The following is a 20,924-nucleotide window of genomic DNA, read 5'->3' as shown; positions in this document are numbered from 1 at the left end:
GCCTGTTGTCTGTTGTCTGTTGTCTGTTGCCTGTTGCCTGTTGTCTGTTGTCTGTTGCCTGTTGTCTGTTGTCTGTTGCCTGTTGCCTGTTGCCTGTTGTCTGTTGTCTGTTGTCTGTTGCCTGTTGTCTGTTGTCTGTTGTCTGTTGCCTGTTGTCTGTTGCCTGTTGCCTGTTGCCTGTTGCCTGTTGTCTGTTGTCTGTTGTCTGTTGTCTGTTGCCTGTTGTCTGTTGTCTGTTGCCTGTTGCCTGTTGTCTGTTGTCTGTTGCCTGTTGTCTGTTGTCTGTTGTCTGTTGCCTGTTGTCTGTTGTCTGTTGTCTGTTGCCTGTTGTCTGTTGTCTGTTGCCTGTTGTCTGTTGTCTGTTGTCTGTTGTCTGTTGTCTGTTGTCTGTTGTCTGGACGTTCCACAGAAGGACATGTTCTGCTCACAGTAAAATGCACCTTGTTCAAGGTATTTGACCAAAAAACAAAATAAAGAGGAGTCAAGGAAGCTATTTTTGTTAAAAAAGAAAGACCTTCTTTAAACAGAAATGGAGGGCTAAGGTTTAATCTTCCTGGTATCTATAATGGTATACTGAACCCCTGGAAAGGTAGAGGACCAGGACCAGGACATTTAGATGCTAATCAGGTACTCATGGTGGTTGAGCCAGGGTCTCACAAAGACAAAGAGGATTCTAATAGCCCGTTAAAATTCTGAATAGGCTAGCTCGGTAGATACAAGGGGGGAGTTTCTGTTGAAACAAACAACTCTTTCTACTTCAGGAAGGCTCCTCCCAATGGGCGGGTCTTACCACAGAACAGTATTAATATCGGAGTTCTCGATCTAAATTCTTTTATTGACAATGACTCTTGGATGAGAGTCGAAACGTCTATTTTTCTAACTGAGTCCAGATGACTACAACTGAAGCTTTTTCTACTATAAAGTCATGTATGCATTCCGTAGTTACATTACTTTAAGCTCCAACACATGAGCGGCCACAGCAAACGCACTCGAGAGCATGTTAAAGGCCAATAACGACACACATAATGCATAATAAGTGTCATTATAACATATACTTGGTGAGCTACAACGCGGCTCTGTGCTCCTTCTGAATAAACTGCAGTTACAACGTCGTATCGCCCAGAAAACCTCCTTTATCTTCCTCCATCTGTGAGACGCGCGCTGGTTTTTCTCCATCGCGCCGCATGATGAAAACAGCCGAGCAAACTTGTGAAACTCGGGCCTGATCCGTGCGCATTATTCATCCCGTCCTCTGCTCACGCGCTCGCTCCGTCTCCATGATGTTTCACATGATGCTCCGGGTGCGGCTCTCTCCGGCGGAGCGCTGATGTCGGCGTGAAGAGGCGGGAAGGGTCCGTGCTCCGCCCTCCCGCCCCTGAACGCACGTCCTCACATGCTTTTCCCCCTGAACGCACGTCCTCACATGCTTTTTCCCCTGAACGCACGTCCTCACATGCTTTTTCCCCTGAACGCACGTCCTCACATGCTTTTTCCCCTTAACGCACGTCCTCACATGCTTTTTCCCCTTAACGCACGTCCTCACATGCTTTTTCCCCTTAACGCACGTCCTCACATGCTTTTCCCCCTGAACGCACGTCCTCACATGCTTTTTCCCCTTAACGCACGTCCTCACATGCTTTTCCCCCTTAACGCACGTCCTCACATGCTTTTTCCCCTTGAACGCACGTCCTCACATGCTTTTTCCCCTGAACGCACGTCCTCACATGCTTTTCCCCCTGAACGCACGTCCTCACATGCTTTTTCCCCTTAACGCACGTCCTCACATGCTTTTTCCCCTTAACGCACGTCCTCACATGCTTTTCCCCCTTAACGCACGTCCTCACATGCTTTTCCCCCTGAACGCACGTCCTCACATGCTTTTTCACCTGAACGCACGTCCTCACATGCTTTTTCCCCTGAACGCACGTCCTCACATGCTTTTTCCCCTGAACGCACGTCCTCACATGCTTTTTCCCCTGAACGCACGTCCTCACATGCTTTTTCCCCTTAACGCACGTCCTCACATGCTTTTCCCCCTGAACGCACGTCCTCACATGCTTTTCCCCTTGAACGCACGTCCTCACATGCTTTTCCCCCTTAACGCACGTCCTCACATGCTTTTCCCCTTGAACGCACGTCCTCACATGCTTTTTCCCCTGAACGCACGTCCTCACATGCTTTTCCCCCTGAACGCACGTCCTCACATGCTTTTTCCCCTTAACGCACGTCCTCACATGCTTTTTCCCCTTAACGCACGTCCTCACATGCTTTTCCCCCTTAACGCACGTCCTCACATGCTTTTCCCCCTGAACGCACGTCCTCACATGCTTTTTCACCTGAACGCACGTCCTCACATGCTTTTTCCCCTGAACGCACGTCCTCACATGCTTTTTCCCCTGAACGCACGTCCTCACATGCTTTTTCCCCTGAACGCACGTCCTCACATGCTTTTTCCCCTTAACGCACGTCCTCACATGCTTTTTCCCCTTAACGCACGTCCTCACATGCTTTTTCCCCTTAACGCACGTCCTCACATGCTTTTCCCCCTGAACGCACGTCCTCACATGCTTTTCCCCCTGAACGCACGTCCTCACATGCTTTTTCCCCTTAACGCACGTCCTCACATGCTTTTCCCCCTTAACGCACGTCCTCACATGCTTTTTCCCCTTGAACGCACGTCCTCACATGCTTTTTCCCCTGAACGCACGTCCTCACATGCTTTTCCCCCTTAACGCACGTCCTCACATGCTTTTCCCCCTGAACGCACGTCCTCACATGCTTTTTCACCTGAACGCACGTCCTCACATGCTTTTTCCCCTGAACGCACGTCCTCACATGCTTTTTCCCCTGAACGCACGTCCTCACATGCTTTTTCCCCTGAACGCACGTCCTCACATGCTTTTTCCCCTTAACGCACGTCCTCACATGCTTTTTCCCCTTAACGCACGTCCTCACATGCTTTTTCCCCTTAACGCACGTCCTCACATGCTTTTCCCCCTGAACGCACGTCCTCACATGCTTTTTCCCCTTAACGCACGTCCTCACATGCTTTTTCCCCTTAACGCACGTCCTCACATGCTTTTCCCCCTTAACGCACGTCCTCACATGCTTTTCCCCTTGAACGCACGTCCTCACATGCTTTTTCACCTGAACGCACGTCCTCACATGCTTTTTCCCCTGAACGCACGTCCTCACATGCTTTTTCACCTGAACGCACGTCCTCACATGCTTTTTCACCTGAACGCACGTCCTCACATGCTTTTTCCCCTTAACGCACGTCCTCACATGCTTTTTCCCCTGAACGCACGTCCTCACATGCTTTTTCACCTGAACGCACGTCCTCACATGCTTTTCCCCCTTAACGCACGTCCTCACATGCTTTTCCCCTGAACGCACGTCCTCACATGCTTTTCCCCCTTAACGCACGTCCTCACATGCTTTTCCCCTTGAACGCACGTCCTCACATGCTTTTTCCCCTTAACGCACGTCCTCACATGCTTTTTCACCTGAACGCACGTCCTCACATGCTTTTTCTTGGTCTAAACGTCATGATCTGATGCAGGAGGAGGAATGGGAGGTGTGTTAGGACAACTGCGCGAGTGGCAGGAGCAGTTTGAGAGTCGCACACATCTGCAGGTCCAAAACTGAAATATCTGTAAATGTTGGTACGGTTTGTAAGTAAAACAAAGGTTAAACAAAAGGTGAGACACTACAGGTGGATGAGAAAATAAATCTTAACTCAAGAGATTTCAATTTGAATCGTTCTCATGTCATGTCATCATTTGCTTTCATATAAAAATAAGTGTCAGTAAAAATGCTCAAAATTGCACCTATTTGGCATGTGCGATTGAAAAATGGACAGAACCAGGTTTAAATGTCAAGCTTTAGTTAGATACAACAAATATTTGTGTGCACGGATGGGATTTTGAATATCGTCTTTAGTATTTGAGTAAACTTGATTCTAATTACTTAAATAATAAGTGAAATACTTTAAATCAGGTAAAGAGATAGATTATCCAACAAATCCATCGGGACAGGCCTCAAAATCGTAGTAAAAATTGTAAAAAGTTTGTGTCGGTGCTACTTTAAGGGCTGATCTTTATGAAAAGGCTTTTTGAGAAAGTTGTCTTTTAAGTCAAAATGTCACGTAAAAAGATGATTAAATACAATAATAAAATATCTTATGGTGCAGATTGGAAAATGTATGTGAAAGGCTTTATGTTGAGAGCTGAAACCCCCAAGCATCAGAATGCCCCGAGCGTCTCCCGCTCCAGGGTTTCACAACACTATTATATACGACCGGAAGGATGAATCTGAAACCTCCAGGAGTCGAGTCTCCCCTTAAATAAAACATTTATATTGTGTCTGTGAGAAAGTTTGTATATGTACTGGGTTCGATTTTTGGACGTAGGATCTAGATCCAGATCGGCAGTCGCCGTTGACCCCAGGGAAACTGAGGAGTAAATGAATAATGCAAGACAGTAAAAGTGACTTTCTGTAGAGGTGCATATAAGTTCATATAAGTGGCAGTGGTTCATTTTCTGTCTCTAAGGAGCGACATTGTGGGTTTGAATCCGAATGAATCAATGTAAATGTGAGCTCTTTCAAGATATTCTACTTTCCTTCCACCTTCCAAAAACATGTTTTATAAGAAGTGCTGAACATATATTGCAGCTTGAATGTGGTGGAATGTCCCGCATACACTGCCTTTCGCCGAGTCCCACCGCTGCTGTTTGACACCTGCGATCACTGAGGATCTGCAATGTTTGAAAATCATACTTTTCATTCCATAATCTACAAATCAAGCTTTCCGGTTGTATTTGAAAACCAAAACTTGAATAAAAGTACTCTTCGAGGGTGTTTTTCATACATATTGTAATTGTAAATTAAAACATTCGTCCCGTACATACTGAATGTACTGCAGTTTGTGTAATCGAGCTAAACAAGGCCCATGATGACTGACAGTATCTGATCTGTTCTCTTCCTCTGCAATGACTGTTAATGCTTTAATCTGTTTTGTGATTTTAATACATGTTTCCGTTTGATGTGAAGCACTTTGAACAGCGCTGTGTACACATTGTGCTGTACAAATACTTGCCCATTTACTTGCAGATGAGACTTTTGCTCGGTCCACCCACTCTCTACACCTCAGTAACATCTGCATGATTCATCTCCTCTTCATCACTGGTGCACTCCTAAAATATCCATAAAACATTTACATAAACCCTCAAGCGACTCCAGCCCCGTCCGCTGAATTATTCCACCAGAATAATTGTCAGATGTGTCCTTGGTCGTAAAGTAATGAAGGATAAACTCATAGACGATAAATGCAGTTGTTTTATTGTAAAATTTCACAGCTATGTGCAATTCCCTTATGAAAAGGATTTTTTCAATACATTTAGTATAGTATGAAGAGCCTAACGGACTTCACCAGTGCCCTTTTGTACAAGAAAGAGACGGAGATGGCAAAAGACTGGATGAAAACAGCTTTGCAATCCGGGCACATTATTTGAAAGAAAATATTCAGAACAAAAAGAAAATATCTACATGTGCAGTTTATACTGTTTGTTGATGCCAAAATAAAAACTGAACGTTAAATTATCAAGCAAGAAATGTGACATGCACACTACTGCATAGAAACACACTGCAGCAATCCAATAGTAGTTATGCATGTGCAGAGAATGGATGTTAGCAACTAAATAAACACAGAAATCATTGAAGGCTCGACAGATATAATACTTTCTAAAGACATTCTAGACGTGTTCACACTTTATTGACCACAAGTCTAACTCGCGTTGACTTTATAGAAACTTAAAACAACTTGCAGTGACAGCCACGTTCTGTAGGAGGCAGCGCATCAATAAGAAGAGAAAAGATCTGCTCATCTGGTTTTAGGAAGATAAGAGAGACTTCAACTCTAACTCCATAAACTCCAATAAATACTTTATAATACATGGGAAAGGTCCTTAGAAATAGTGGTTTGTATCACTCTCTCTTTTTTCATTCCAAAGCTAAGAGCAAATGGAAACTACCACTTTTTCTGTCAAAATTGTACATACCGTATTTTCAGTGGCACCTTTTTTCATAGTTTTGGTCGGGGTGTGACTTATACTTATATTTATACTTATATACTTATACACCGGAGCCACTTATATGTGAAATTCTTTGTTATTTTCACACTTGCAACTACATTTCATACTTCAGTGCATAGTTATGTATGTCTTTTTCTTCTCTATTATGCATTTTTTGGCTGGTGCGACTTATAGTCCAGAAATCAAAGGAGTATTTTGTAACTTTGGTGTCACTTTATGATACCTGCACCTTAAAGACCCTTAACAATGACCATGAACAAAGACATTGTTTTCAAGGTATCGTTTGCCCTAAAAACATCTGTAATTGAATAAATACAAGACGTTTTTTACCTGTGGAACATTCCCAGCAAAGCAATATCCACTCCCTGGACCTCTCCCAGAAAAGCTGTATAATGCACCTTTAACTAAACACATTTGGTCCTATGAGCCCAATAAAACGTGAACACACCTTTACATAACCGTCCACACAAAATGTCTTCTCTCTAAAGCAACGACGGCCCCGACACTTTTCAAAATAAGAGTCTAGTTTGGCTGCATATTTATGCTTCTTTTTTTTTTTCTTCATTATTGTTCCATTTAATACTCACAAATGGTGTTATAGTGGCATTAAACGTTGCATGTTTGATATTTTTTTGGCACTTTAACCGACTCTCGACTTCTACTACACGGGATGATGACCACTCTAATAGTACACATAGTTACATACATCCAGTGATACTATTTGCGAATACTTCAGACAGGTTTAGACTAACGACGCTTCGCAACGGGACCCAGGAGAAGAGATCGGGAAGGGAAAAAAAGCCAGTTTGACAATTATTATTATTAAAAAACAAACAAAAGAAAAGGTGGAATAAAACTATTGTGACAAGCGGTCAAGAAGTTATTGTTCTTCTGTTTTTTGTCCCTGAAAAAGTATGTCTATAAAGCGAACTACTTTGAACATAGACTAACTTGCTAAACTCAGACAGAACTAACAGTATAGTGAAAGCAGTAGTAGTTAGTGTACATTGATAACAACATAACGCACGAGATAAATAAGTTCAAGCGCCATTGACACAAGTTTTCTCATCGATGATGGTGACAGCATTCGGTGAGTATTTTTGTTATTTTAAATCAGGGGCTATACTTCAGTGAACATAAGTACAAGTTTCTCTCGACAAAAAATAAATATTCCATCAATAAATAAGTAAATAAATAAATACCCTTTTGCCCTTGTTTTGAGTCTAGCATTATACAATTCTCAACTAATATGATGCAATACTTTAACAATGTGGAAATTACAAAATATATACCCTTTTATAAAAGTCCCAAAGGGTTACAGCTTTAACAATAGTATTTTTTCCCCATATTTCTGTATGTACATAAGCGCGGTGATTTACATATATTGATAGAATGGCGTTCGAACACTCCTGGTTGCCTTTATATTCTGTTGGAGTTGGACGCATTTTCCGGTCTCTTCGTGCAGCGTCCAGAGCATTTGCGAAGGAAAAAATAAAATAAAATAAATTCTGGTGTAGATAATGACCCAGTATCTTGACACTGGATGTTGTTTTTTTTTACATTCAAAGTGATGATGATTTGCAAAAGCCAGGAAACAAAATAGTACTGTAGTAGTAAGGCATACCTAATCTACTGACTGGCAGTCTGGGTTAGGGTTAGGGTCTGTCTTGTATCACGTCCAGCTCTGTGAACTCATAATAATAGTTGGAATTGTTCTAAAATAAGAATATTGTGGATGGTTTTGATTGTGAAATTATTAAAGCCGAACCTGAAAGTTGGTGGTTAAAGCGTGTTCTTGGCCACTATATTATGCATTCATATGTTTATTGTGATGTATTGGTTGTCAAATAGTTACAAATAAGAACAACTTAGAATATTACTTTTGAGTTAAATGCAAATAACCAACTATTGAGCAACATTAAAGTGGGACTAAATGCATAAAGTCACCTACAACCACATTGCAGCTGTCACAATACTGACATTTCAAACCATTTTTTTTTTTTAATAATAAAAAGGCTTGCTACTCTATACCAAAATAATACTGGTTTCAACACAAAACAATAGTGGCGTCAACACAAAATAATAGTAGTTTCATTCATGTTTCCATGTGGTCTTACATTATTTCTAAACTCTAAACTTATTCAGGAAAAGTCAAATTCTGTCTTATTTAAGTGATTTTTTGTGTGTAGATGAATTATTATATAGTTTCAATACTAGTTTTAGTGTTGATTAGTATCTAATTTTTGACACTTTAGACAACGCTACTCCGCCCAATGAATGTGAGCCTATCATGACTCTTAAAATGCAGTGGCAGAGTTTGACCATAGGTGGCAGCACACATTTGTTTTTTGACAGTTTTAGACTAGAAATCTTCAAACTTTGCACTAATTATAGCAAAACATTCTACTAAAACACCAAGTGCATCATTTAGTTGCAAGAAGGTTGATTGAGTGTTTAGTCCCACTTTAAAAAACAGTTATGAGAGACAGGAACAGGCCTACTGTGGTTTTACGGAAAAAGTGCTTTTTGATAACTGTTTTTAATCATTTGGTGATGCTAATACCTTTTAATGCCACATTTCCTGTAAACAAAAAGGTTGCATAAGCATAATAAAGTGTATTATGTAAATGCTTTTAACAATGAAACAACAGAAGATGAGAGGTCAGTGCTGCTGTCTGTACGCTAATGGCTGAAAGCATAAAATGACTATGTATTTTATGTTCTCATATCATTCTTCCACCAGTATTTGTAAAAACAACCGTATTTTAGACCACTTACCTCTATAAATGCTCAGTGAGAATAGGTAGAGCCATTTTTTATGTTTAAATAATTGGAAAAATAATAATAAAATGTGGTTTGTCTGTTTTTTGAGCCTGAAGAGATGCATGCAATAAATGTAAACCACTATGCGTGTAATAATAACATATTTACACTGTCTGTCCAGAGGAGTCCATGAAATGCATCAGACCGTTTGTGGATGATGTTGAATTGTGCTAAACCAGAGTGAATCCCAGCGTTTGATATTTAAAGTGCTTCAGGGTTGTTGGTCGACAATGAGCTAAAAAAAAGGGCCAGTTTCACAAAAGTATAAGTTGGCCTGAAATTCTAATGTGGCCAGTGAAAGCGGCTGTGGCTGTGACCGCATCTATTTGGAGATTAAAGAAGCTGACTCTAAGAATGAATGGTCTCAGAGGTTGTCCTTGATATGTAAAGTGGAGTCACATTGTAAAGGGTTAGAGGAGGGGTGTCCAAACGACCACCTGGGGCCAAATGCGGCCCTAAGGCTTTCTAGGTGACTTGGCCCACATTATCCAATTTTCTTCTGCCGCTTTATAATTCTCTACCATTGACAATTGTAGAGAATTATAATATCTAACATCCAGTGTTAGATATGACATGTGGTTGCACTTTAAAACGTCTGACCCAACGCTGCACGTACTTTAAGCCCTCAATGAGAAAAGTTTGGACACCCCTGTGTTAGAGTTCAAAGTCTAGATATGTTTAGAAGGTAGTCTTGGGTAGGGCATGTTATAAGTTGGAAAATATTAACTTTGTACAAACTAGATTAGAGGGACTATGAGTACATTCCCCCACTTCACATTGCTTAGGGCAAAACTTGAAAATAAACTTGGAGACCAGGATTAGATTCTACAACAAGATCAAAGTTGGTCTAAATCAGGACTAAACTGGGCTCAAATCAGCACAAATGTAAATGCACCTTATGTTTTCTCAATGGAAGCATCTGGGGAGAGGGAAGTCCACATACTTCTTAGACCGCATGTCAAAGGCTTGTTGACTATACTGTTAACAATAAAACGTCTGATCCACCACTTTTGTGATACTGGCCCCAAAATAAGTTTACACTTGTCCCTATTGATCGGAATTGCTTTTAAAATACTGACAATGTATGATTTACAAAAAAGCAGCAATTAAATCTGTAAATATCCCCATAAAATTATAAATGTTACTCCACATACAACAATATTCTCACAACAATCGTTAAAACCAGTTCATGCCGTTTAAGATGTAATGCTACAAGATTCGCAGTGTCTTTAGTTGTTCGTTTTTAAATACAACTTACATTGAGTGGAACTGAAGTGAAATGAACATAAAATAGTTTGAAACCAAGTCAATTTTTGCTTCCTTCTGAAAGTCCATTTGCTTGCTCGGGACGGGGCGCGTTAAAACGAAGAACAAAAACCAAATGGACACCGACTCGCGCGGCTTTACATATCGACGCCTGAGCCCTAGAGGTAAAGGTAGGAGACCCAGTAAACCAGGTTGAAGAGGCCGAATGCGGTGGGGAAAAAGATGCGAGCGTACGAGTCTATTCTGGCGACGCGGATGTGGAGGCGCCCGTGTCGCCATGCGCCCGTGCGGCAATCCTCAAAGCAGCAGAAGAAGCTGGTGCAGTCCTTCCCGTCCAGGCACTCGTAGCCGTACTCCTCGTCCCGCTCGGTCATGTGCGTGGCGTTGTTCATCTGGATGGCAGTGGCGGAGCGCGGGCGAATGTCAACCGTGGGCGTCTGGGAGAGAATACGAGAGAGTGGTAAGAGGCATTGTGAAAGGTTCCGTTTCAGTCTTGATGCTAATTCTGTGGTGTGTATGTAAATCTGAATGGTATTGACCAAAAATGAAGATCTCGTTGTTTCTTTTTCTATTATATCTCATATTTTGGCAGTGACCAAATTGGCCTGTAAATGTCTTGGATGAGGTTCAATTATTCCTCCAATATGAATAGACAGAATTGCAGACACCAGGTCACATACAGAATTGGTGGCATCATTTTTTATTTATTTGCAATTGTTTTGAGCCAACAAAAATCTCATTAAAGAATATATATTATGCATTATTTGAATTGTTATTTGCCTTTAAACATGCTCTGGAGTACCTTCTTCATCTCATATTTTAGACCTACAAAAACAACAACATATGGATCTCTGCTGTTTCCCGCAGAACTAACTGAGTTTTGGTGCCATCTACTGGCTGCAGTCACAGTTTAAGATAAACAGTATGCAGTTGTACTGATTGTGATTAGACGGGAGCAAATTACAGTCCTGGATTGATTTAGGGACTTAAAAACAGCAGAAAAGTGTCTCGGAGCCACGTCACAGATCGAGAAACTTTATCAAGTAGATTCAGAACAAAATGTTTTTGACGTTTCTAACCAGAATTAATCAAACTAGCGTGAATGAAACAAAATTCTACTCCAGATATGTTTTTGATGAGGGAGCAAGGTTAGCACATGATTAAACGCTGGAAAAGTTAATTTGGCATAATATGTGTCCTTCAAAGAAACAAAGACAATGAAGAAAATAAATACATTTGATTACTCTGTTTTCAAATATTTTTTAAATGCTGTAAAAGCATGACTAATTGTCTCTCATACTGTAGATACAGTTGGCAACAGGTCATGGTGGGGGGCATAGTCAGGTGCAGTGTGTGTTTTAAGCACAATTAAGCCACAACTGGGGTCTTAACAGACATCGTTGACATGGCGTTGCCTTAGAAAAGTACATGTTCTGTAGATGTTGAAAGATGTGCTGACAGAAAGCTCACATCTGTTCTTGTTATTAGTAAAATGTTAAGGACAAAGCAGCTCTTCTACATTGTCATTAATGTGTTGTTTCCCCCACAGGCATCTGTTAGTGGCCTTGGAACATCTATAGGTCTATGTATGTGTCGCTGTCCGGTGCTGAACTCTGCAGAATGCACCTTGTCAGCCCATAAAAGCCCCCAGACACTAAATCCTGATGTTTGAAGCCTAAGCAGACAAACTGCTACTATAAGACCTCAATTAGAAAAACAATCAGACAGTTACTTGCACTTCCAAGTCGGACCCAGAGTTTTGCATGTAACTGACCTCTTCTCCCTCTCAGTTAGTTTATGCTGCCACCTTCACTCCCCCTCCTTGTTTTCTATCATTACCATCTTGAAAAGCAATTTGCACCTTGCACTCACAGGAGGATCCCTTTAATGTCATGAAATCACAAATAGCCTGGTAAGTGGCACCTATGGCTGTAATTAGTGAGGGCCCACTGACAAAGGTGTAGCCCCCATAAGCCACCAGAAACAAATTACACCTTTGGGTTTGGACCTTGCTGGCAGCAACAGAAACAATATTTGGTGTATTTTAATCATCTTCATTTTGTCGTACCTTTGTAGGTAGTGCTGGGCAGTGCCATTTCGCTTTCAATTATGATTAACAAAACATTTGGAACAGTTGTGAAGAACACTGTAAAAAACAGGAGCCCACAGGCACTTTGTTGTAAACACAAAAACAATCATGTTATGTGGTGGTGTGAGTCAGCAAAACGCTATTATTAACTACATAGATTTTATATATTATGCTCTGACCTACATTCGAGACACAGTGTGGGAGTTAGCATAAAGGCAAGGTAAACCAGAGCCAAAAATAACACTTTATTGGGAAGTATAAAGCCATAAATCTAATTAATGTGTTTACACAAAGGTGCGAAAGCATCAGTGGCATGAAACGGCACTAAATGTCATTAGTAACCTGTGATTGTAAATAAGACATATTACGGGTATGGTATTGCTCTATATTATATACACCTGTGAATCTGATAAAAGTATTGCCAACAGTATGGCAACTGCTTATCCCCATGAGAAATCTGACTATTCTAAACGCATACAAATATCCTGTGTTTTCTTGCTCTTTTATCTCTACATGCCATGACACCTTTGCACAAATTGGACTTGGGGCAGTTTGGCAGATTGCATTTGTCATCTCTTTTTGGCAGAGCGGTGGCTTGGTTGACCTCGCTGATAAATCCTAGTGTCAGACTCATCATTTCTCAAAAGACAGTGGAGTCTAAAGTTCAGCCCATGAAACTTTGCACCTTCTTTAGATTTTAAAAAGTGACAGCGGTAAGGTATTCTTTAAGTTTTGTTGTTTTAAAAGACCGTCTATCAATGTCTATGATAAAAAGTGCTATTTTGTTGTCTCATTTACTCCCGTCAAGGCTAGTGACACCAATTTTGTAACATTTATTAAGATATATGTCAGTGTTTTACGAACGCATAGGAAAACATCTTTAAAATTACCAGAATAACCTACATCAAACACTAATATTTGGCATAGTATTTGCAGCTTACTTACATTTACGCATGAAAATAACCTATACGAAATAAATCCTTTACATCTAAATATAGTTTAAATGACAAATACAACATAGGTCAATGTCATTTTCTTGAGCTTTCCCCTACAATTCCAGTTGTATCATGGCCATGCACAAAAAACTCAAATAGGCCATAGTGTTCTACGTTTAAGCATTGTAGCATGCATCTTCAAACAAGCATCAAAAGCAACAGTAAATTAACCAGAATTACTTGCCCAGCACTACTGCAAATATATAAATAATTTCCCTTTGAAAACGGTGCATAACCAACACGAAATAGAAACATAATAATGCTTTTGAAATAGGTTAAAATATAGCCATGTAAGGAGGTTATGAGTCAGTTTCAAAGGGGGGATCGGTGCCACCAAAAAATGTGTAAGCTCAAGCAGAAGGCGCATAAAAATGTAGCCGTTATTTCAAACTGGGCTGTGACAACCAGTGTTAGCAAAGAAAAAGGTTAGAAAACAAAACCATACAAGACAGTGGCATTGTCAACTTTAACCGGCTGAAAACAGACAACCTTTTCGAGCTCGGAGAGTCCTTAAGTGCAATCCCCGAACCTGTGCATGCGAAAGCAGATTATCTCGTCATGTGGTATAAATTTAGCCACGGGTTAGCTGTCGCCGTACATGGGCATTTCCTCTCAAGATTACGACGTAGGGTAATCTCATGAATGGGACCCAGCGAGTGTAGTTAGCCCCAGTGCATTGTGGTTGTCCGTTTCAGTCTGTTAAGGCTCTGCTGACTCTGTAGGAAGTGTCAGGTTAAGAAGCCCAACAAAACGGCAACAGGCGTGGACAAACAAGTGGGTGTGCTTCAATTAAAGGAAGAAAAAGAACAAATGTTCACACAAAGAACTGGGAACTGACCAAAGCTACAGACATGAAATGGACAAAACTACAAATATTTCATTGTTTTTCAATGAATTTAGCATCTTCTACCCATCCAACAATGTGGTCACCAATTAGATTTTTGTTTTGTCACTTTAAAACAAGTAATTCCTTTTATTCACAAAACTGAACATGTGAAGAGGTTTACGGGTCTAATTTATCTCAATATAACTCACAAATCACAAAAAAATGCCTTTTATTCAGAAAAAATTTTGTTTCTTGCTTTGATAACAACATGATATAAGTTTTTTGTTTTTACCAATATAATTCTGTCAAATCACAATTACACATCCTACTTTTTGTCCATTTATTCTCTTTTTTGTGTATGATTTGGTCAGTTTCAAGACGTTTAAGTGGAAATTGTCTTTTTCTTCTTTTGCATCGAAACACACACATGCACAGATTTGTCCACATCTGCAGATTTAGTGGCAGGGACAAAATCGGGGAAAAGAAGAGCAAAAAGCTGTGGTTACAACAACGAGAACAAAACGAGTGAAACAGGGCAGAGGGAGCAAGAACCAACAGGAAGACCGGGATTTGAACAGCCTGAGGTCAGTACGTCTGGACAGCTGCCTCTGCACTGTGCACACTGCAAACAGCCCCACTGAATCCCCGCCGGGTGAGTTAGTGTGTTAGGTTAGGAGTGCGGGTGTGGATATTGGAGGAGAGAAAGAGGGCGGGGCCGGGCTGTCCGAACAGTGAAGCCGTGAGGTGCCGGGGCTCGGAAAAGCTCAAAAATGCAGCAGACACATGCATCAGACACGGGCAATATTATACCTTTGAGGAAAAGAGCCGCAGGAGCTTTAATCCAGACAGGAGACAAGAAAATGAAAGTTAACCGAAAACAAGAAGACACGTTAGAAAGAAGAAACTCAAAATGAAGACAATGTAGATAGATTGGACTATTAGAATATGTAAATTAAAAAGACAGAGATAGCACTGAGGTTTAATAGTGAAAATACAGAAATGCATGACGGGAAATGTAACGCATACACCATATACTGTACGTTTAAGACATGAATACATTTATGACCGCTTCAACTTTATTTCAATTAACACATTTCATATCATATCATATCTAGTGTATGTGAAATATCTTTGTAGAGATGTTTGTATCGAAATGTACAGTATTACAGTACTAGTATGACTCAACTTTCCATTTTGTTGTCACAAAATTGCGTAAGAAAGCAATCTATATAGCAGTTTCATGTTTGGCTAACTACAATATAATGCGATAAATATGAAGTTGCATAGTTTGCCTTAATGTAGTGGTCCAAGTGTGTATGACCAAACCAATAAATCTGTGGGAAGCGGGCCAATAAGAGCCAAGATGGTGCGTCTGTGTTGAAATGATACAATTTTTCTCCTAAAATATGGTGCAACATTCACATCGCTCCTGGACGTCTGGCACATTGAACTATTCATGAAAATCCAAAATAAATTCCACATTTTTCTGCATACTTTGTCCCCTCTGTGTCCCAAGAAACACCCAGAGAGAGGACATCGTGGCGAACCTCATTATTCATTCATTCATCCACCGCCACTTTGGAGTGTGAAGCTGCTGCTGCGACCCGAGTGCCCCATTTATACACTCTCGCCCCCAAGTTCTATCTCAATTCTCCCTGTCGCACAAGTCAATTCTCTAAGTTTTGAAACTTTAATAACACTTTATAGTCTGGGGTTTCTTAGCACCTAAAATGTATAGAAAAAAAGGTTTGCAAACCCTGAATTGTCCAGGTGAGCTACACAACAAGATATTTTGTTCAAGAGGCTTCCTTCAAAGGGGTTTCCTTCAAAGAGGCTTCTTCCAAGAGTTTTTGTCCTAGAGGCTTTGTCCAAGAGTCTTCATCCTAGAGGCTTCGTCTTAGAGGTTTGGTACTAGAGGCTTCATCCAAAAGGCTTCGTACAAAAGGGTTGACCAAGAGACTTCGTTCCTGAGGCTTCGTCCTAGAGACTTTGACCTTGAGGCTTCATCCAAAAGGCATCGTCCAAGAGGCATCGTCCAAGAGGCTTCGTCCAAGAGGCTTCAAAAAAATGTCTTTGACCAAGAGGCTTAGTCCTAGAGGCTTAGTCCTAGAGACTTCGTCCAAGAGGCTTCTTCCAAAAGGCATCATCCAAGAGGCATCGTCAAAGAGGCATCATCCAAGAGGCTTCGTCCAAAGTCTTTGACCAAGATGCTTCGTCCAAGAGGCTTCAGTCAAGAAGCTTCGACCAAGAGGTTTTGTTCAAGAGGCTTCATTCGAGACATTGTGGGGTTTAAGTTGCGGCAATAATGAGCAGTGGAAAGAGACATTCACCATAGATACTCACAGGATTTTTCTTCTTCTTGTCCTTCTTGGCGCTGGGCTTCCTATTGCTGACAAAGTAGTGCAGTGTGCCGTACTCGATGAGCGCAGCGAAGACGAAGATGAAGCACACGGACACAAACAGGTCCATCGCTGTGACGTATGAGACTTTGGGCAAGGACTTTCGGGCAATGGTACTCAGGGTGGTCATGGTCAGCACAGTGGTGATACCTATGGAATCAGGGAAAGAGGAAAGAAAGGTGTTTAGCATGACAAAGACAGTAATCCCAAGACAGTCACATATACATTTCAACAATTCCAAGAACATCATCATGTTCTTCAAAGTCTGCAATTGCTAAGAATGTACACAGTTAGATGCAGACACATTATACGTTCGTCCACACAGAGTTTGAGTGGGACGAAACTAGGTGTTCATTAATGATGGAAACAGGATTTCTGCTCAAGACAGACTGTGCTCATACAACTTTAACGCAGTGAAATTTTTATTACTTGGATTTTTTTCTCCCTGCTCGTTACATGTGTACTGCCTGTGGGAAGAAATAATATATTTAAAAAAAATATACATATTAAAGGTCCCATAACATGCAAAATCGACTTTAAAGAGCTTTTAACCTTCTTACATTTCTATTTGTGCTTCATATATGTACCCAGAGTGTTTTTTTGATTGATTCCCGCAGTGTTTAGCTATACTACAGACTATCTCCTTTCCTCGAATCTCCAAACTGACGGGCGGTGGGGCAAGACCGCGTCATAAGGGCAAGCACGCGTCACCATCCCCCCCCCACGTGTTGATTCTACAGCGTGCGCAGAACATATATATATATATATATATATATATATATATATATATATATATATATATATATATATATATATGTTTTTATTCAGTCTCAAAGTAGACTCTTTCTCACTCACTCCGCGCTGCTCCGCGGAGCTTACAGCACACAGCTGTGGGGCCTACGTCACGGGTGGGCGGGGCACACACGCGCTCTGAGACTACGTCACGGGTGGGCGGGGGAGCCAAATTGCTCTTTGCAATATCAATATCTATCACGAATATCAAACCAAGCCGTTTGCATTTCCGGGTTGGTGAGGGGGTCCAAGGTCTGGGTGATATTTCTTAACTATTATGTTAAGGGTGTTGCACAACCCTTATTATTATCAATTATACACTTAGGATAGACTACGAAACGTGAAAAAAGCATGTTATGGCACCTTTAACAGTAGGGCTGCAAGCAAAAGTGAGGGCAAATGCCTACCCTACTCAGCTAAACTCTCAGTTCTCTGATCAATTTATTACACAAATTAGCGCACAAATATGACAAATCACTTCTAATCATTATAAACATGAACCTGGCCTCAGCTGCTGTTGCTTCGCTTCTCCTCTGCACATGCTCAGTTAGGGTAAAACCTGCAAACGTCCTTGAGTCCCACACAGGTTTATTCAGCGTGGTTTGAGCTCAGATCTATGTGTTTGAGGCGGTGTGGTCCTCAGAGCATGTGCAGAGCTCTAAAAGAAGCTGTTGTCCGCTCTGGTTCTAAAAGCTCATGTTATGAGGGCGGAGCATGAACGAGCCTCTGAACACCGTAACAGACGGGAGAAGAAGAACCAAGCTTCCCCCGCAGTAATGACCAGCGACCTGTAGAGGCCATTATATATTGTAAATATAGTTGGAACACACACTAATTTTAGATTTTATTGGTCAATCACTGCATGCCTGGATTGCCCTGACCGCACACCACTGAGATAATGACTTATCAAATATGACTACAATTCATTTTAATAGTCCAGCCCTGATTAGCAGAGAATTGAATTACCTTTTGTGCTTTGTTAGGGGAAAGCTGCATTTTCTTTACCTATTTTACACTGCTAATTGAGTATAAATAATTAACTTGGTATAATAATATTGCATAATGCAGTATTCATTATTGTTATCATCATTATTGATATATACACACCGTTATTGTACAGATGCAATATTTATCGTTATAAAATGTATTTGAATCTTGATTAAAATGACCTTGTTAAACTACAATAATTGGATATCAAGTACAAATGTAATCATTGTGAAAACATGGGACTGCTCACATGTACGGGTATCTTCTCTTGTATCGTTGTAGCCTCAAAACAACCATATGTCTCTCTGTTTTCTTGTAACCTCAATAGAGAATAGAGTGCAGTATGATACAACCGCAGCAACTTGTCTTATTTAGCCACGATCAATAAGAAGATTAATGGGCGTTGTTTGATTGCAGTTGTGCCTCGCTGGGGGAGGAGCGAGCATCTGCTTTCCCATCATCTTGATCCATACACTTTACTGGTTCATGCCTTAGCAACCATTAGCCCGCGCTCGGCTATCCCACGCTCTTAGACGCACCATCTGCCGAAGCCCGTGCGCCTTCCACCACGTCCACCGTATACATCCATCCATCTGTGTTTTCAATAATGAGGGGAGCGGACCGGATCATGACCCATTAAAAGGAAATATGTCCGTAAGCTCGGTTTAATACAAAAGATGAGCACGCACAGAGCCACAACAAGAGGACTAATCCGCCTACTTCCTACAGAAATAGAAAGCTTGCGCAGGGAAGATAATTTATGTCTAAATTTATTGTGGATTGAAAGAATTCAGTCAGTCGGAGATTAGAACCGTGGCATTGTGGGTGAATTTATATATATCAGGAGAAGCGTGGAAGGATTATAAATCATGTTGCCGTTGTCGGTATTAATCCCGTCCTGAACCACCTGGATGCTTCTGCCTCCCGACACACACTCCCCATAGAAAGAGCACAGTTTGAAAGGAAATTGCAAGTTATAAATTATGTGTATGAGTGAAAGTGTCAAATGAAGTGCTTCAATTGCAGAGCGGTTACAGTGTGTTTGTTGCCCGTTTTAAATACAGGAATAACCTTTTATTTAGCAGTGTTGTAAAGTAACTGAATACATGTATTTACTGTATGTAATGATCATGACATTTAGGCTCCAAAATGCACTGAGTTTGTGAGAAAAATAGAAAATGTGGTGATTGTGCCCTTTTTCCTTCTTTAATTTGTGATAAAGGTTCTACTCTCTTATAAATACATAGCAAATGATGAAACACAAACAAAAAGCTGTTTTAGTCCTATATTTTACATTAGAAGTCTCCAGAATACAATCTAATACAGATTAGACCAAGAACTAGAATAAGTCAGTAATCTGACAATTACTCTTTTTTCATTTATTTTTAAATACTTCTCATACCTCTCTCTCGTTTGGATGGGATTAGGTGTGAAAATATGAAATATCCATCCTGGTTGTTTACATTTGACATGATTTATTGAGTCAAAACTACAGTTGGCATCCATTTTCTATACTCAACTTCTATACTAAACCTTTTAAACTGTTTAATTCTAGTAAAGCTCAAGTACTGGTATCGGAGATGACACGATGGTAAAAGTAGTAGTAATAGTAATAGCCCAGTGGTAGCAGTACTGGTGGAGCTGCGATTACTTTACACTCTATATCTATTTATGCCATTATACTTCTACTAAGATGTTTTAAGCAATACTCTTTTCACACTGTACAATAATGAATAATATAAATAAATAAAAGTACTGAATTTGCCCTAGAGAACAGAACCATTCAAATCATTTTGTGGGAAAACTACATGATGCAGTACAATATACATAATGCATTTTGGTCCCATCAATAATGGAAACAGTATTTCACGGTGGCTAAGATGTCTGAAGTAATGTGCTCTTTATTAACCGTTTGCAGTCCAGGGAAGTCGTGGAAATCTAAACAGTGTTAGCAGCAGTGCTGGAAGACAAAACATCTTATTTTTAGTCCTTTTAATGATGGACAAAGTAGTGGCGTTATCGCGGGCCTGGGGGGGGCAGGTGTGCACTGCTTTGCTCTCACAAATGATCACATCCTGGAGACTGGAGGTCAGGTTTGAGGCGCCGAGGAAAGCTGAGTAAGGAGATAGGAAAAGTCAACTTCACAGAGCGGCCGTTACGCTCCAAGGGCAAGTTCAAGGCTGATGAATTTACTGAAAAGACGCACTCCTGCCCTGTTTTTGTTCCCCACGTCTTGTTTGTGCATTCAGCAAAGACACCACCTGCATCCTGATTGTGCTGAGGCGGCATCGCTGCGTCCCCCCTGATGTTCTGCATAATTAATGTCTCATTAAGGCCTGCGTGAGAACATATGTGCCACGATAGGCCCTCTAATCATAACGGACTTGATTTCGAAGTTTTGTCTCTGGGGAGAGAAAATTAAATCATGCAAAAACATCACTCGAAAATGAAATTGGATTGAATTAAAAGTCTTCATCCTGATTAGAGAACATTTTTGAGAATGTGAGGAATACAATGTGAATGGAAAAAGTTTATTAGACATTAAAAAAGACAAAATCGAATACGTAGTAGTATTTTTCATTAGGGGCAATATATCGATATTTAGATACTATCATGAATGTTGTTTTGAAGTTACGCTAAGTTTGAATATCGAGT

General features: G+C 40.7%; 1 protein-coding gene and 1 long non-coding RNA gene across 3 annotated transcripts in view; one reads left to right on the top strand and one right to left on the bottom strand.

The window, feature by feature from the left end:
• The first annotated feature begins 5,983 nt into the window (after positions 1 to 5,983).
• On the top strand, positions 5,984 to 6,343 carry LOC140360485 (uncharacterized). The gene is made up of 2 exons (XR_011926926.1): positions 5,984 to 6,051; positions 6,267 to 6,343. It is a non-coding gene; the product is annotated as an uncharacterized lncRNA (long non-coding RNA).
• Positions 6,344 to 9,743: 3,400 nt separating this feature from the next.
• Positions 9,744 to 20,924, bottom strand: part of gabrg2 (gamma-aminobutyric acid type A receptor subunit gamma2) — a 101,316-nt gene continuing 90,135 nt past the window's right edge. The window contains exons 8-10 of one of the 2 annotated variants that reach the window (XM_072445691.1): positions 16,435 to 16,640; positions 14,902 to 14,925; positions 9,745 to 10,618 (exon numbers count right to left, since the gene is read on the bottom strand). In XM_072445691.1, coding sequence (XP_072301792.1) covers positions 10,340 to 10,618; positions 14,902 to 14,925; positions 16,435 to 16,640 — 509 coding nt within the window. In that variant the 3' untranslated portion in view covers positions 9,745 to 10,339. Of the gene's footprint in view, positions 10,619 to 14,901; positions 14,926 to 16,434; positions 16,641 to 20,924 lie in introns of both variants that reach the window. The other variant, XM_072445692.1, reaches the window with a different exon arrangement.

The sequence above is a fragment of the Eucyclogobius newberryi genome, unplaced genomic scaffold (assembly GCF_026437365.1).
Source record: "Eucyclogobius newberryi isolate DKJ021-1_F unplaced genomic scaffold, fEucNew1.0.hap1 SCAF_15, whole genome shotgun sequence".
Classification (NCBI taxonomy): Eukaryota; Metazoa; Chordata; class Actinopteri; order Gobiiformes; family Gobiidae; genus Eucyclogobius; species Eucyclogobius newberryi.
Note: the sequence above shows the minus strand (reverse complement) of the source record. Positions and strands in the feature narration are given on the sequence as shown.